We start from the raw sequence: 16,152 nt of genomic DNA, 5'->3' as shown, positions 1-16,152 counted from the left end.
AGTGACTGATATATCTCACTGGTACAACAATATCCAACCTAATAGGCTTTAAAAATTGGTACATGGCATGCATTCTTCAAAACATTTAGTCCACACAGTTTAGCTTTGCAACCACATGCATACACAGTCTCTTAATGAAGCTCTTGATCTTCTGTGTGAGCGTTAAACGAGAAATGTTGTGATAAAAAGGTCAAGGTTTGCCATTTCAAAAGAACCCTGATCCTTAGACATGATCCTATAGCTGAGGTGTCTTTTCCATCATCACAGTCTTCTCCTTTTCTTCTTTGTTATTGTAAAGTTCAGAGATTAAATACCGAAGACCACGACTTTCCAGGTTCCCAGTGGCACAAAGTGTTTGGACACTTTAGCCATACTTAATGTCATTGCATTAAAGGGCAAAATATCAACCCAAGTGGAATGAATTAAGGAACAAAGGTTAGTTGGGATTTAATTTATAGAGATGTACTGCAGACGAGTTGTTAATTTAAAGTAATTATAAAATGCCTCTAGCATTATTGTTTTCAGATGCCTCTTGGTTTGATGTTTTGCTCTCTTATTCACTGAAATTCAGACAATGAGTGTGGCTAAATGCAATTGTGGCCACTGTGCATAAGCATAAGAAAACTGTGCCACTGTGACAATAAAAAGCCTCCCTGCTGTCCTCCCATTTGGACCCAAATTAGTTTACATTCTCTGGCAGTAAGGAAGAGAATGTGTTAGATTTATCTCCGTCCCTTCCATAAGCACAATGACTCAACACCAGCTGTCAAGGTCCCCTAGCAAACAAACCTTGACTAGCCATTACCCCCACCCACCTTAACTTGATAAAACTTCCCTGCTCTGGTTTTGGTTATCTCTCTGTTTGTAGCTGGACACCAAAATGTCAGATGCTTTAGAGCATGAAGGTCAGCAGGAACATTGTCACCTCATAAATGGTTTCATCATTGGCCACCAATTACTGGCTCTTAGGGCTGTGACATACCAAGCTGACGTCAAAGAACTAGCGACACCAAAAGGACTACAGGCGACCACTAATTAGCATGTGTTCTGCACTTGCATGTATGAAAATAACTGTCTATATCAGCAGGTATCAATAGTCTATATTCGTCATTCAAAAAGAGAAAACTGAAATTGGGACTCATTACAGATATACAAACCCTAAACAAAGCAGCGCGAGCTTACCATTTTGAATGTCAATCTGCTCACTTTCTTCATTACAGGCAGCTCTTGTTATCAAAATATTTGCGTATTGGAATGCCCAGGTAAGATGATGTAAAATTAGAACAGCCTTCTCCCCTCTGCTGTCTTGACGACTTTGCTCGCTTTCATCACTTTCGCTTTTATTCTCATGCACTAACTCGTTCGCTAAACTGAACAGCCATTCAAAGCGATCTTTTTTGCCGACTGCCAATTCAACATGCTGAATTGGGTGAACTCCCCCCGACGTGTGGAACATACTGTGAAGACTAGCCCGACAGACTCTGATGGCTGACCGTCTGCTTGGTGTGTCACAGCCCTTATAGTTCTTTGATTTTTACATTTCCATTGGTCTCTGAGACCATCAATTCCTAGTCACTTTAAGATGGTTTTTTTTATTCTCAATGTATCAACATAATAGTCCTTTCTATTTTCGTATCATTTTTCATGGATCGAAAGATTCGAAAAAAAGACAGCGGTCCAATTATTTACGTTTTATTTACAAGGTAACATGTTTTTGTAACGACGGTACTGTGAAATTTTCACGCTACAGTATTAGACGTCAAAATTAGTGTAGCTCATTCTCAATTTTTAAATCCGTCTTAATGAAGCTATCAAAGCCCAAAAACACTGTTAAACCACTCGCTGCCCTGCACGTCTCTGTTTGGTTTTTATTTAATCCCACCTTCCTCTCCCTTTCTCACTCCCTGCTATTACTATGTTAATAACATCACTTTCTATCACTCTTTTCCTGTGGGAGTGTATATGTTTGGACAATATAACATTTTGTTGTTGTTTTTAATCATTTATATTAACTGCCAGTTAGTGGATGTGTAGATGTGTTAATTCACTGTGGTAATGTAGTGGATCAAAGAGACAGTGTGACCAGTAGAAAGCTGTAGAGATTGGCCAGTTTCTTCAGTTTTTGTGACGTTTGACTGTTCTTTTGACAGCCCAGGGTTTAAAAGCCAGGTTCGTATGGACATGTTTTCACTCCACTTGCACTGCTGTTGGATTCTTCGGCGTTGTTGCTCTTCATCTGTCTGTTTTATTTTAGTGCATTCATCCGTTTGTCCCCACAAAACCCACCCGCCTCCCACGTCTGCCTGACACGCCATCCACGGGGCCGGTGATTGGCCCTGGGCCACATTCGACTGATTCTGATTGGCTCATATGAATAATTAAACTAGGCAAAGACAGCTTTCTTCCCCAAGTTCTGTTCTGTTCTCTTGATCTAATGGTCTCCTGTTTGAGAACAAGGAATTCACATTTGCTATGTAAAGTGCTCCACTCAGCAAGTAGAGGTAATGTGAGGTCAGCTCAATGCGCACCCTGTTTAGATTCTCCCCCAGTCTTCAGAATGATGAAATGCTGTGTGTTGTTAGCAGAGGATGCTGCAGAGCCACTGCATTGCAGGCCTTTTGGGTTGGGCTTACTGCAGGCGCATCTGCACTGCTGATAAACGAAAGATCCTGGGACCTGCACTCTTTTGATCCTGTGGTCTTTCTTCACATCTGTACGCAATGAGCTCATGTGTCTTATGATGAATTCTGTTCTGCCATCATTTCTTTAGAGGTACATGCGAGCTGTAATTGGCCTTATGCTGGTTTTCATGTGCGTTCTGTGGCCTCCTCTGCTGACTATAAATACAGAAAAGGAAATGACCGTTATCCCACGGTCTTGTTCCTTTTTTCATCCCTTTAATTTGAACGGAAGAACATTCACATAACTGTTTGGATGTCCAGAGGCTCAAAGGGGATTTTATACAAGATAAGTATTAGTGCAGCTCCCCATGCAAGACCATCTGGAGAAAACATTTCCATATTCTGTCGCCACACACACACACACACACTGCAGTTATGAACTAAAAAACTCTCCAAGCTGAGATATAAATGAACTGAAGATTTAACACTGTTATTCTGTATGGAATATTATTATAAGATGTATAAAAGGATAGCGCGAGTCTGCGCGACCAATATTTATTTAGTAAAATAATATTGCTATAGTTTTGAGTAGGACTTTCACTAACGATTATTTTGGTAAACGAGTAATCCGTCGTTCGACTATTTCTTTGTGGTAATAAAAATAGAACTAAGCAAAGACCTAAGCCTTTAAAATGATTTAAAATACATATATAATAACACTAGCTATATTTCCATCCACATATTTGTATGCGCATTTTGGGATATCGCATAAAAAAAATATAATAATAATAATGAGCATAAACTATGTGGGAAATACATTTACTGAATAAAAGTAATGGGACGCAATGGACGCATAACTGGACTAACTAGCAGATCAATCTTTTTGCATGGCATCTGAACTGTAGTTTTAGTCATTCTGAAATGCCTTAGCCAAAGTCTGACATCAAAGTGGTATCGTCATACTGCCTAGCCCTAATAAGTATTGTTATATATATATATATCATAATGTGTTTTTTTTTTTTTTTTAATCAAGACTTTAATGGCTGCAAAAAATTCAGCTTCGCCATCACAGGAAGAATAAATTGTAATGATATTTCACAATATTATTATTTTTACTGTATTTTTGATAAAATAAATACAGCCTTAGTGACTATAAGAGACTTTCAAAAAAACTTTCAAGACCTATTGAGAAAGTAGAAATGTGTGAATATCTGTAAAAAAGAAAAAAAAAAGTAATTTAAAGTGAAATGAACTGAGTAAATGGTCTTCTCAAATTTGCCACAAGTTTTCTCATTTCAATCTTAACACGACTCTTAAAGAGTTAGGGACATCTCAGGAGGCCTGTTGCAATAACCCCATTAAATAAATGGAAAAATATGATCAAATCCCAGTAGCAGTCTTAACACCAAACCAAGGAAAAGAAATGGAGTAGCTATTTTGAAGCACTATTAAAAACAAGCCTCACGGATCTCTAATAACAGACTGTAAGACTGATGGCTTTATATTTATAAAATGGATATTTAGGGCTGTCAGTTCAGTGTTCAGTATCCAAATTGGCCAAACTATTGCGTGGGCGTGGCAAACAATTGGCAGAGCTAATGGAAAGTGGGTGTGTCTTGTGGGGGTAACCACTCCCTCCCTACCCATAATGCTCTCACCTTGTACTTGCTCCACTCCTTGCCTCTCACACACCACTCATGGCTGCTCCATCTTATGCTCACTCTCTGTAGGTTTTGACATCTGTTTAGATGACCTTATGCATCACCACTGTAATATGCTCGCCCTCATCTCTAACAACTTCATGAGTTTCTCTGCTGCCCTCTCCCTCCCTGAATATGCTTGCTACTATATAGACACGACTAACACCGCCGTCTCTTTTTGTTAAAGTGGTTTAACAAAAAGCTGCATGCTGGTTAATGGGTTTGGTTTTCACCTCGTTATTTAATTATTTTTGTTCATATTGGCCTTTATTTGTGGTGTGTGTGTTTGTAGATAAAAATATATATTTCAGTGTTCACATTTTTTATATTATCCATTCATTACTTTTTTTTCTTTATGCTTGGATCAGATTAAAGCTGTTTTTGTTGTGACTTTCAGCTTGATTTTTTTTATATTCTTGCATTTCATGTATTTCAGAGTACCCTCTGTTTTTTCTTTTTCTTTTTTTGTATGAAGCATCAGATCAGTCTATAAAATGCAAACACACTCACACACACGCAGATCGAGCCTCTCAATGGTAACCGAGGCCTCCCTCTCTACTTTTTTTTTTGTCTCTCCATAAATCTATCAATCTACCTCTCTGACAGTCTCACTCCTCGATCTCCTCCTTTCACTCTCGTTACAGCTACATACTGTGTTTTTTTTGTGGTGGCTCTGTTGTCATGATGATGAACTCACAAAAAGCTTGTGAAAGTTTTTGGTTTGTATGTGTGTATGCAAACTCTGTCTGTGCCGTTCCTTCCCCCTTAGTTGTTTGTGCATTAATCTTTCTCCCTGAGACGGTTTATGTATGTATTTGTGTGTTGTGATACATATATAACCGTAGGTTCCTCCCTCCACTGAAAGTGAGTTAGTAAACTCCGAGGTTGGTAGTGTAAACTTGCATCCCTTTTAGCTGTTACTACCTCCACTAGTTGTTCATTTGAGGAATGCCCCATGTTAAGCTGTAGTTTAGATTTTACACTATAGGTTTTAGAATGAAGTTGGGTTCAATTACTCCTCCACAACAAACACTAGACTGTAAAGGCTTCAGATATATGCCTTATTACAGAGCCCAATGACTTTTCCTCCTCTTGTTCTTTCTATCTATCTCCCTCTCTCCCTTCCGCTCCCCATCAGACAAGGAGTTTAAAGGTGTAGCAGATGTTGCTAATGTTGATGACAGTGAGTGAGGATGTTTTGACAGTTGTCTGCCTATCATGTGCACTTGTGACTCAGTGTGAGTGTGTGTGCGTGTGTGAGGAAAGCGCTTCTTATTATTGGAATATTGTGGTCTTTCTTTCCTTTCTTCCTCACATCAGGATAACATTGGGCACCGGCTCCTTCAGAAACATGGCTGGAAGTTGGGTCAAGGCCTGGGCAAAACCATGCAGGGTAAGCAAACACCTTTTACTGTCAAGCTCAATCTCTCCCACTCTTTCTGTCTCTTGATTTCCATCCAACAGCATCAATGCCCTATGGTTTGATCAGTTGTAAAAATGTTTTCTTTCTTTTCTGATCTCTCTCTCTATTCTGTTCCAGCACAACCATTTGTATTTCTCATTTGTACTGACATTAATGGATGTCTGTGAGGAATTAATTTGTTTGGACCGTAGTGTTGATACAGGGTGAGATGGATAAGACAGGAAGGAGTTGTCAAACTGGCATGAGGTGACATCAGATAAGCATTGAGTGCACTAGCTTTTCTATGGAGAATTATAGTCTTGAGTAGATATGGACAAGAGATGGGTATTTGAGTGATTTTGTAGTTAATACTGTAAAAAATATAGATGTTTTAATGATTTTATAGGATGGTGGTATATTGTAATTGTTTTAACTATGTGGGAGATGACATTCTCTCACTTTGCAAAAAGAACAAAGAGATGTAGTTGTTTTTCAGTTTAACAGCATTACAAATATGTAACGCAATTAACGCGGCATCTGTTTTTCTGAATGGACATTCACACTAAATTACATTAAAAAATGCTGATCTCGGCGAGTATTCTAGAAACAGTCTGTTATATCTTAAGTAATCACCAACAGTTGAGAAATTAAACGCGATGTGTAACAGTATATTGGATCTGCTGCTCTTAAAGGGACAGCAGCCTAATAAACCTGCTGCTGTCTTGGTTTTAATGTTAATCAAACAACAAAGGACAGAGAATTAAATCCCTCACTGCTCTTGAATTAATAACTTTTGTAACTTTAATAATGATTAATCTTTATACAGTGAAGACTATGCAGTGCTGTTTTACATTTAATTATTTATTTTCTCTACCTGAAAATTACTGTTCCTGAAAAACATGAAGGGGTTTGTTCTATTGTATTTGTGCTATTTCTCGTAGTTTGATTATTTGTTATCTTATTTTATTATTGACAGTTTACTTGTCTTTAACAATAGGCTATATGAAATTTGAGTTAAGGCTTGTAGTTTTTGGTGTCACAACCTTATTTATTAAGGTTATGGGTCAAAAACAATCAAGACAATAACTTTGTTACTTTTTTGTGGTGGGGCCAGTGAAAATTTTAGCAGGGCAGGTTTTATTTCTTACCAGTGGACATGAGAAAGTGACAATTTTAAGCACAATATTTTCTGTTTTTGCTCTTTCACCAATGAAAATAGTACGCAACAACCATTGTCTGTCTCCAAGTAATAAGCATTTTTGAATGAATCAATGATCCATTCATAAAGACAGTAATTTCCTTAGTTTCTCAATGATTCAGCCATTTGAACGAATCTGCTGAATAAACTACTCAATGACTCACTCATGACTCAATAACTTGCTGACACCTACTGGCATTTTTAGACCACAAACAGGCTATGTGTGACCATTTTTGAAGAGTCTAAATTTAAAAACCATTTAAAAATAAGTTTTCAAGTGAAGCTTATATTTTGTTTTATTCACAAACATTACATCACCCAAAACAATTTAAAAATGCCAAAAATGTTGGCATCAAAACCTCAATGCTTTTTCACAAAACTTAATGAGGAACATGCATTCATTAAAGCAATAAGATTTTGATATAGTTAAAATAATACTTAAAATTGAGTTGGAAAGGGTAAATCAATTTGCACAGTCTAAATAGTGTTTGTACTAGCAAAGTATTCGGTGTAGGAGGAGTACTTGACGGCTCAATTACTTATGCACATCCCTGATATGGACAGACAGACACACCCTATCACTCATGCAACCCAGTATCAAAGAGAAACCGAAACGGTCATGAGATCCTCTGGGTCACACCAGATAAAAGCATTCACCTGAGCTTTTTTAGTGCCTTTGCTAAGGAAGTTATGCAGGTCTTACTATATTTTAATCTGGTTGTTCTGTAAAGCATTTTGGTCAGCCATTGGTCAGAGTGAACTTGAAGAACAACTCTTTCATTTCTTTCTACATCCCTCTGTCCTTGCCCAGTTCCCCCTCTTCTTTCTCCCCTGCACTTGACTTATGGCTTAAGTCTATGTAGAAATTAGAAAATGTAGAAAATGGAACATTTCTGAGATGCGCACAAACATACATCTTATCATCCTAGCAGGATACATGTGTGCAGCAGTCACGCTGCAAAGCCTGCAGGAAATAAAGCACCACAATGAGGAATGCTAGTATGTGTCATCCTCTTAGTGCATCAGTAAGCTCTTGTAAACAAAATGTAGTGAATCATAGCCTGAAAGAATGTTTAGATTTCTGAGCACATTTCAAAAGAAGTTTTTTTTTTGTTTTTTTTTTTTTAAAGGTCTAGATCTTTCTTTTGTTTTGTTTTTCTCTTTATTCCTCATTGCAACTTTTATGCAATGAGGTTTTGTATTTTTGCACACAAACATGTAAATTGATCTGCCCACATGTAAATCAGTACGAGATATTCTCAACCAGGTAAAAGGAGGCAAACTCAGCTGACACATTTTTCTGACACGCTTACTTGTTAAAATTACCTTTCACAAATCATTTTAGCAGAAAGGTTTAGATTCAAAGCAAAATTGCTCTCAGAAAATCTCTCTCTCTTAATATAAATAATTATATTTCTCTCTCTCTCTATCTCTCTCTCTCTCGCGCACTTTCTCTCTCTCTCTCTCGCTCTCTCTCTCTCGCTCTTTCTCGCTCTCTGGACTTCTATTGAAAGCAAACAGTGAAGGTTTGTGGCAGCTAACTTTTGCAAGGTCACTCTGCCCATCAGGCAAGTATTTGAGTCTCTCCCTAGAGACTGCTTTTATTGTGAATATTTGCACACACGTGCACACTCTAGACCACTGGCCTGCAGCTGTTAAGCTCTGCTATTCAAGTGCTGAAGTCAGTGTTGTGTAAAAGGCCAAGATCTTAATCCAGTTTTCAGTGTGCATTAATGGAAAAGGCATAATATCGGTTTTCATTGCTCCCAGTGACCACTTCCCATGGACATGAACATCCCATTTCAACCATAGTAGGAAAAATAACAAAATAGCTGGATAATTTTTTGAAAGAAATTTATACTTTTATGTTGCAAAGATGCATTAAGTTGATTGGAAGTGACCGTAAAGACAAAAATAAATACAAAATAAATTGTAGTAATACTTAATATTACTGTACTGTTTTGACTGTATTTTTGATCAAATAAATGCAGCTTTAAGCATTTCAGGCTTCTTTTAAAAAAATATTTTTTTTAAAATGCCAAACTTTTGAATGAAAGTGTGTTAGAATAATGTTGAAAATATATATTTATATCTGCTCTAAAATGGCTTGAAAGGGTGCGATCAGAAGAACTAGCATTTTTAGCATAGCTAGTTTTGCTGCTGAGGTTTTAATCAGAGACCATTTAAAATTTCTCTTTTGTTTTGCTCTTATAATCGCAAGTTGAAGTAGAAAGGTTATTTGCCCATTATGAAGCTTAATGGGGCAATAAAATCATTGTGATGTTCATCACATTTCTTAATTTTATATTGCCAGCACTACTTCACAGAGAGACAGCGTTTCCCTAAGCGTTGACAGCAGAAACCAGAACAGCAGCTCTCTTTTTCGCCTTTGCAACTCACACTCCATTGGCTGCTTTCTTAGAACTCGCAGTGCGGAGAACCCAGAGGAAGTAGCCGAAGCCAGAGGTTGTCATCCCAGCCAAGTCAAGTGTGTGACAGATTAGGAATGTTTCCAGTGCTCCCCGGCACCACCCATTTGTTTTGTAGCTTGGCAAGAGACTCAAAAGATTTGAGTTTTGTCCTTTCTTGGTTGTCATCTTGCTTTCATCACACTGTTTGTGTTGAATACATAGAGCAGATTGAGTATCTGAAGTTTGTTTGCAGTGAAAGAGATTTTCCAGATCAGATAAAGTCCTGTAGCTTTCAGCAAGCTTGAGGAAGTAGATTAGTTCCATCTTGCAGGAGAGAAATGAGAGGAGGGGTAGAGTGAGAGCTTGTGGAAAGCATGTACTCCAAATTACATGCCAAATTGCTTTGGTGGAATATGCAATAGAAAATTACTCCATGTTTCTCAGAAAAAAGAGACCATATATGTTTTGACCCAGTCAAGTGGTCATGTTGAGAATTATTTGAAAACACTCACTCTTAGTGCAAAGGACTCAGCTGAATATATACCATACAAACCCACACACAAACAAAAAAGCTAACACACACCTATTCACCCATTATGGTGCTCATGCCATGGTGTTTGAACCTTATCCTTTTCCTTTTCTCTCTATCTTTTGGAAAGAGCCGTGGTACTGAGTGTGAATTTACTGAAATGTCTCCCCAAATGCTTTGAGTTTTCATTGTATTGACTCTGTTTTTTTTACTCTTCTTTCTTTTTTTTACTCTTGTTTTTAGGTAAGGTTTGTAGGACCTCCCCCACTGTATGTTTGTGTGTATGTTTGAGTAAGTGTGAGTGTGCGTGTGGATGTTTTTTCTTGTAAATAATACAAAATAACTCTCCCCCTTTTACAGTGTAGCCTAACGGCCTTTCTTAGTTCTTCTCTATACGCTTACAATCACTAAACGCTCTCTGCTCAAAATACCAGCGCTACGATTTGAAACTCATACCAAAATGGAATCAGTAAATATTTTGAAGAAATTAATTGCCCTTTTTTTATTTTTTTATTGTTCAGAATTCACCCATGTTAGAATAGTACTTGTATATATTAGTTTAATGTTTGTTTGGCTGCGATGGGGGTGTTTTGATTGGCTGAGAAGATGAGATGGGGCCCTCTGATTGGCTGTGAACATGATTCTGCCTCTTTCCCATGATTCCCCTGAATGGCTTGCCAGAATGAGCCTCAATCTCCTGCCCATTCTTCCCCCCTCATTCCGCCTTCAATCGGTCTATCTGCCTGCGTCCACTTTTGTGAAGTGAATGTACACATGTGGTACATGTGGGAGTGGGAATTGTATGTGTTGAGAGTGTGTGTGTGTATGTGTTACCAAAACAAGGGGTGGGGGCTCAGGTGTTTTAGCTTGCAGGGAGAAGTCTTCACACCATCCCACCTGCATCCCACTTCTCCTCTTCTAAATGTACTTGTGGAAGCCTCACCTGACCTGACCCATCTCCTTCCCCCTCTCCTGCAGAGCATGCTGGCTGTAGAGACCCAGTCTTGTGAAGCTGAGTTTTAAGCAACGCAAGAGACCACAAAACGGATTGAAATTGATTCTAGATCAATGGCGAGATGAAAATGTCTGTGAAATAGATCTAGTCTTCTAAAGAGGCCAGAGTCCTGCTGGCCGATAAGAACGATGCGCTGCTAAAAGCTCACTCACAGCGTATGCTTCTCATAGCTCGTACAGCTGTGTGATGAAGTATGTATACAACAGCCTCTCTGTCTCAGAAACCCATTCACGTGGGACATTGGAGAAAGGGGGAAATGGGGAGGAGAGTGCTCCTTTTTGGATTGAGTGATGGTTTGATACATTTATGTTCAAAGACAATCATCAAAGAGAGTGGGGAAACTCCTCCTTGCTTTGTCATCGAGGAACCCAAAAGCCTGAAACTATAGTACCAGAAATTAGCAGTAAAAGAGGTGGAGAGTCAGGGATGGTGAGAGGGTATCCCTGTAATCACCCAGGCCCATTGGTAGGGGGTACACCAAAGCCCCTGCCCCCAAACCCACCCCTAACCCTTTACCCCTTACCCCTGAACGCTCTCTTTGTGCCTCAATCTTCCTGCTTAACCAATTGGTGTTTCTTTTTTGCAGCATTATGATCCTGGCCATGTTGTGCTGATGGTAAACTTAGTGGTAAATGTTATTTTTACCCCTGATTGAATTGGTTATTTTCTTTTGATTTATTCTTTTGTTTTTTGTTTTTTGTTTGATTTTACTTCCCCCATTTCTTGTTTTGATATGACTCTCATCATCAGAGCACCAGTGTTTAATAGGCTTAAACTGTCTCTACCTCTCTTTGTATTAGTCTTCATTCTGCTGCCCGTCTCTTAGTGTTCAATATGCACTCTTCTAGAACACTCTCATTCTGTTTGTTTTCAGTTTTTTGGGGGATATTTAGATTCACTTCCCCTTTTTTGTTGCATTGCACCTTTTTGTCCAGTCTCGTTATGTTCTTTCACTGGAATGCATAATGCTAGTCTTGACCTCACGTTGTTCCCAAAGACTGATTGTTTGGGAAGGAAAATTATCGTTGATTTGGGGGCCTGGTTTTGGGATTCCCCCCTACCTTTAAAAGAGAATTCTCAGACATACTCTAACATACTCCGAGATAATCAATGCTAATGATTACAATAACATTCCATGTTTCCAATTAGATATGGTAGAATGTTAAAATACACTACAACAAGATATCAGGTATCTGTTTATAGTGTCTTTTAACGGCCTGCTTCTGTCTCATTTATTATATACAGTTCCTCTGTTTTGATAATAAACACTTGTGTGCACCCTGGTGGTAGTATGAATCCCTCCTTTCCTGGAGGCTCTGGTGGGGGCTGGAATCCCTTCAGGACCTTATCGTTCTGCACATGCTCCTTTATCGCTTTCTTACAGGAACAATTATACCACTGGGCTGAAGCTCCAGTCTCTCACAAATTAGACAGTCTTAAATTTTATTTTATTTATTTTTTATGTGCAAATTGTAATGTCTCTTTCTGCTCAAGGGCTGTTTTTGTCAGTTTTAAATCTGTGTGTCAATGCTTAAGGGTATTTAGGCATCACACAATTGTAATTTACATGGGTAATGGATAAATAATTTTAAGAAATCACTATTATCACTATTTCTGTCAAATTCCTAGCCTGTTAAGTTACTCCTGGGGCCAGTTGCATAAACATAGCCATTATGTTAAGACTGTGTCTTAAGAACTAGTATGACCAACTAGTTACTTCAGGGTATTCATTCGTATTTTTTGGTATCAAATTAGACCAATCTACGTTTTTATGCAACTTAAAAAAAAAAAAAAAAAAGTTGTAAGACTAGTCTTCAAATTTCATGCGACTGGCCCCTGATGTTATTCACAAATTTTTCTTGCCTTTTGTCATTATTACATCAGCCCAGGGGTTTGATCTGATCCTGCTTTTAAAACTTGAACTCCCCGCAAAAAAAAAGACAAAAAAGAGGAAGACTGACAGAAAAAAACTGAAATCCAAATGATTGATTGGAGTCTGATTGACTGTGACCATGGTGCTAGCCTGTGCAGCCGCAAATTAGTATGATTTCTGTTTTTGTGCCTTTTTCTCCTTTATTTGAAACCCCCACCCTTTCCTGTCTCTGTGTCTGTATGTTTGCCACCCCCACCCCATCCCCACACTCTCCCAGGTAAGTACATCCTTTTCCCAACCCTGCACTGTCACCATGGCAACCTCTGGCCTTTGACGTCACTTTGCTGCTGTAGCTCAGTGCTTGTGTCCTTATTCTCTCTGTTCTCCGTCTTTCACTCCCTGTGTCTCTTTCTGTTTCTCACTCTCTATCTGCTTCGTTTGGCTGGTTATGAGTGGATTAAGCAATTATGTGTCAATCTTCAATGTAGTTTTGATTGTCTTTTTTGTTTCATTCTGATTTGTGTTCATTTTTTCTGATGTTACTTTTCCTCTGATCTAGGTCTTTTCACAGCTTGTGTATATAAAACGTATGATCAGTAAAAGAAAGTACTATTTCAGGATAATATATTGGGCATAAACCTCATTTGCATCCAGGTGTGACCTGTAGCCAGGTAGGAAAGTTGATGATTAGCTCGGAGAGGGTTTAGATCTAGATAAATGGGTGTAAAGAGGAGAATATTATGGCACACACTTTAGATCAGGTAGTCAGTGTTGCCGCAGTACTGTGAACCGATGCAGAGAATGCTGATATCTCCTCCCTCTCTTAAGTACTCCTTCCGGCAACCCAAATGCCTCTGTCATCTGAGTTAAGAACATGAGTAGGACTGAACACAATCCATACAGCATTGAGACTTGACTAAAAAGAGTGAGAGGGTGATAACAGGAAGAAAGTAAGAAAAAAGACCTCCTTAAGCAGGCCACTGTAGGGACACTGCGGCAAATTCAGTGAAATCTTCAGTCCAACCTTCCCCTCCTTGTTTTCTGACCCTTGCTTCTTTCAGTGGAAGCTTCTTGTACTTTTTTTAGTGTATGTAGTCCATTGCAAAATAAATTGGCAGCAAACTCAAATAGTAAATGATTAAAACTAGCCTTAGTTCAAATTGCAAGTCATATTGCAGCACCTGAAATGGCCTTTTTAGAGGAGAGCTGCACATGAAGCTGTGAGAATGGCTAGAGTTTGGTTCACTGTAGCTTTCTGGTCTCTTGCACTTGAAGGCAGTCTCTCTAACCCAGCACCCTGTGCTCTAAGCAGGCTGTCCCGCCCCGAGTTTTCTCTTATATCTGAACAAAAGTCTAACCTCTGTCCTATATCTCTCTCTTTTTGCCTCTCCCCCCCAACCTCATAGGACGAACTGACCCAGTGCCCATCGTCCTCAAATATGACGTCATGGGAATGGGGCGAATGGAAATGGAGGTGACGATTGTTGTTTGTGCTTTCTTTTCTTTCTGAATGTTAATTTGAATGTACTCGCTTCTAACCTGTGTGTGCACATGTGTGCCCACAGCTGGACTATGCAGAAGATGCCACAGAGAAGCGCCGGGTTTTGGAAGTGGAAAAAGAAGACACAGAGGAACTCCGTCAAAAATACAAGGTGAAATTCTATGACAGCAACAGGGTTCAATGCCTTTCTCTTTCCTTACAGTTCTTCCCAATTCCCTAATTTTCCGTAGATTAAATGCATGTCTTATCTAGTTAAAATTCTGTGAATGTTTGAGATTGATTCATCACAGTTACTACTCTTGTACGGATATAAAGCTACTCTTGTTACACTGGAGCTCAACCAAATACAAACAAAACATCATTGAGGATAACTGCGTAACTCTTTAAAGCCGTTTGAGGTTATAAGCATGTTAGTATAATTATAATTGATATGATGTTATTAATCTCCTTCACACAAACTTGATGTCATTCTTGACAAACTATCCTACATGTACAGTACATCATAATGTTCGTATACCGTTCTCCCAAATGCCAATGTTACCTATGCAAGCCAGTTTTCCACACCCAATTTATACTTCTGTGTCGCACTCATGCCATAGCTGCGTTGTAGGCTGTGTGTAGCACGGTTGGCCTACACCGTACCCTAACGTGCATCTCTCCAAAAATGTAACAACGCATCAATTCTACGCGGACTGCAAGCGCTGTGGCAAACTTTAGGTACGATGCAATGCTGGCCCGATTGTACAAGTGACAATTCCGTCATGTCCCTACTCCTAAACGCGAGAGTGTAGTATCGCCACCTTCCATTTTGAGAGAGAGCGAGGGAGAGAAGACGCAGCACCGCTGGACACTCAAGCTGTTTGTGAAATTGCGTCTCTCAGATAGTTTTAAAATTATTGATTTAATAATCTGTGTTGATTTATTTACTCATACAATCTACATGCGCAAGTGAATCAATGTTTGGGGGGGAATTTCCCGCATTATAAACTGGATTATAAGTGGCATAAATTAATAAAATTATGCGCAATACCTGCACTGAAATTCGAGCCCTGTGCTAGTATCTCTTCCTGGCGTACTTTCATAGCCTGGTTGTACTCGAAGGTGTGTTTTTGCTTCAAACAGCTTACTTACATATTTAGCTAAATATTGTGCTTTGTTGGAGGTCTGACCTCTTGTAACCAAACCACTTCCATTCTATTAAAGTAGCTCCCTTTTTATGTACTAAATCGTCATCGGAGGCGGACATGCTGCTCTTACTTTCAGACAGGTGTTGTTGTTGTGCGCGCTAGGGAACGTAAATGCAGCATGCGTCATCGCGTCACTATATCATTGATATTGCGATATGACACTTGTTTTTATAATAAAAAATTATACCCGTATTATCGTGGACTGTATGATATGGCACACCCCTAGTGCGTAGTCTACAATTGGGCCTTAATTTCAATTAATGTTTTATGATATGATATATTGTTCTGTTTTGTAGGATTATGCGGAGAAGGAAAAAGCTATTGCCAAAGCTCTAGAGGAACTGAGGGCCAACTTCTACTGTGAACTGTGTGATAAGCAATACCAGAAACATCAGGAGTTTGACAATCACATCAACTCCTACGATCATGCACACAAGCAGGTAGGAGAGATTCACATAGGCATGACTGTACTGAACAACATTTAAACATAATTTTCTTAACATTCAACATGTCTTTTTCAAATGTGCAGCTGGAGCTCGTAATATTTTTCAGTAAGCTCTTATTCCTCTGTCTAATCCAATAGAGACTGAAGGAGCTGAAGCAGAGAGAGTTTGCTCGAAATGTGTCTTCTCGTTCCAAAAAAGATTGCAGAAAACAGGAGAGGATGCTTCGACGGCTTCATGAACTGGCCGAACAGAGGAAACAGCAAGAATAG

General features: G+C 38.9%; 1 protein-coding gene across 7 annotated transcripts in view; it reads left to right on the top strand.

Moving 5' to 3' along the window:
* gpatch8 (G patch domain containing 8) overlaps positions 1-16,152 on the top strand; it is a 37,004-nt gene that overhangs the window by 16,696 nt on the left and 4,156 nt on the right. Inside the window, exons 3-10 of one of the 7 annotated variants that reach the window (XM_079628026.1) lie at positions 2,151-2,169; positions 5,460-5,504; positions 5,642-5,714; positions 11,463-11,504; positions 14,156-14,223; positions 14,315-14,401; positions 15,734-15,877; positions 16,021-16,151. In XM_079628026.1, the coding sequence (XP_079484152.1) occupies positions 14,197-14,223; positions 14,315-14,401; positions 15,734-15,877; positions 16,021-16,151 (389 nt within the window). In that variant the 5' untranslated portion in view covers positions 2,151-2,169; positions 5,460-5,504; positions 5,642-5,714; positions 11,463-11,504; positions 14,156-14,196. Of the gene's footprint in view, positions 1-2,150; positions 2,170-5,459; positions 5,505-5,603; positions 5,715-11,462; positions 11,505-14,155; positions 14,224-14,314; positions 14,402-15,733; positions 15,878-16,020; position 16,152 lie in introns of those variants that run through there. The other 6 variants (XM_079628025.1, XM_079628023.1, XM_079628024.1 and 3 more) reach the window with 6 other exon arrangements.

This window comes from Phoxinus phoxinus (assembly GCF_949152265.1).
Source record: "Phoxinus phoxinus genome assembly, chromosome: 1".
In the NCBI taxonomy this organism is placed as follows: Eukaryota; Metazoa; Chordata; class Actinopteri; order Cypriniformes; family Leuciscidae; genus Phoxinus; species Phoxinus phoxinus.
This window is presented reverse-complemented; position numbering and strand designations above follow the sequence as displayed.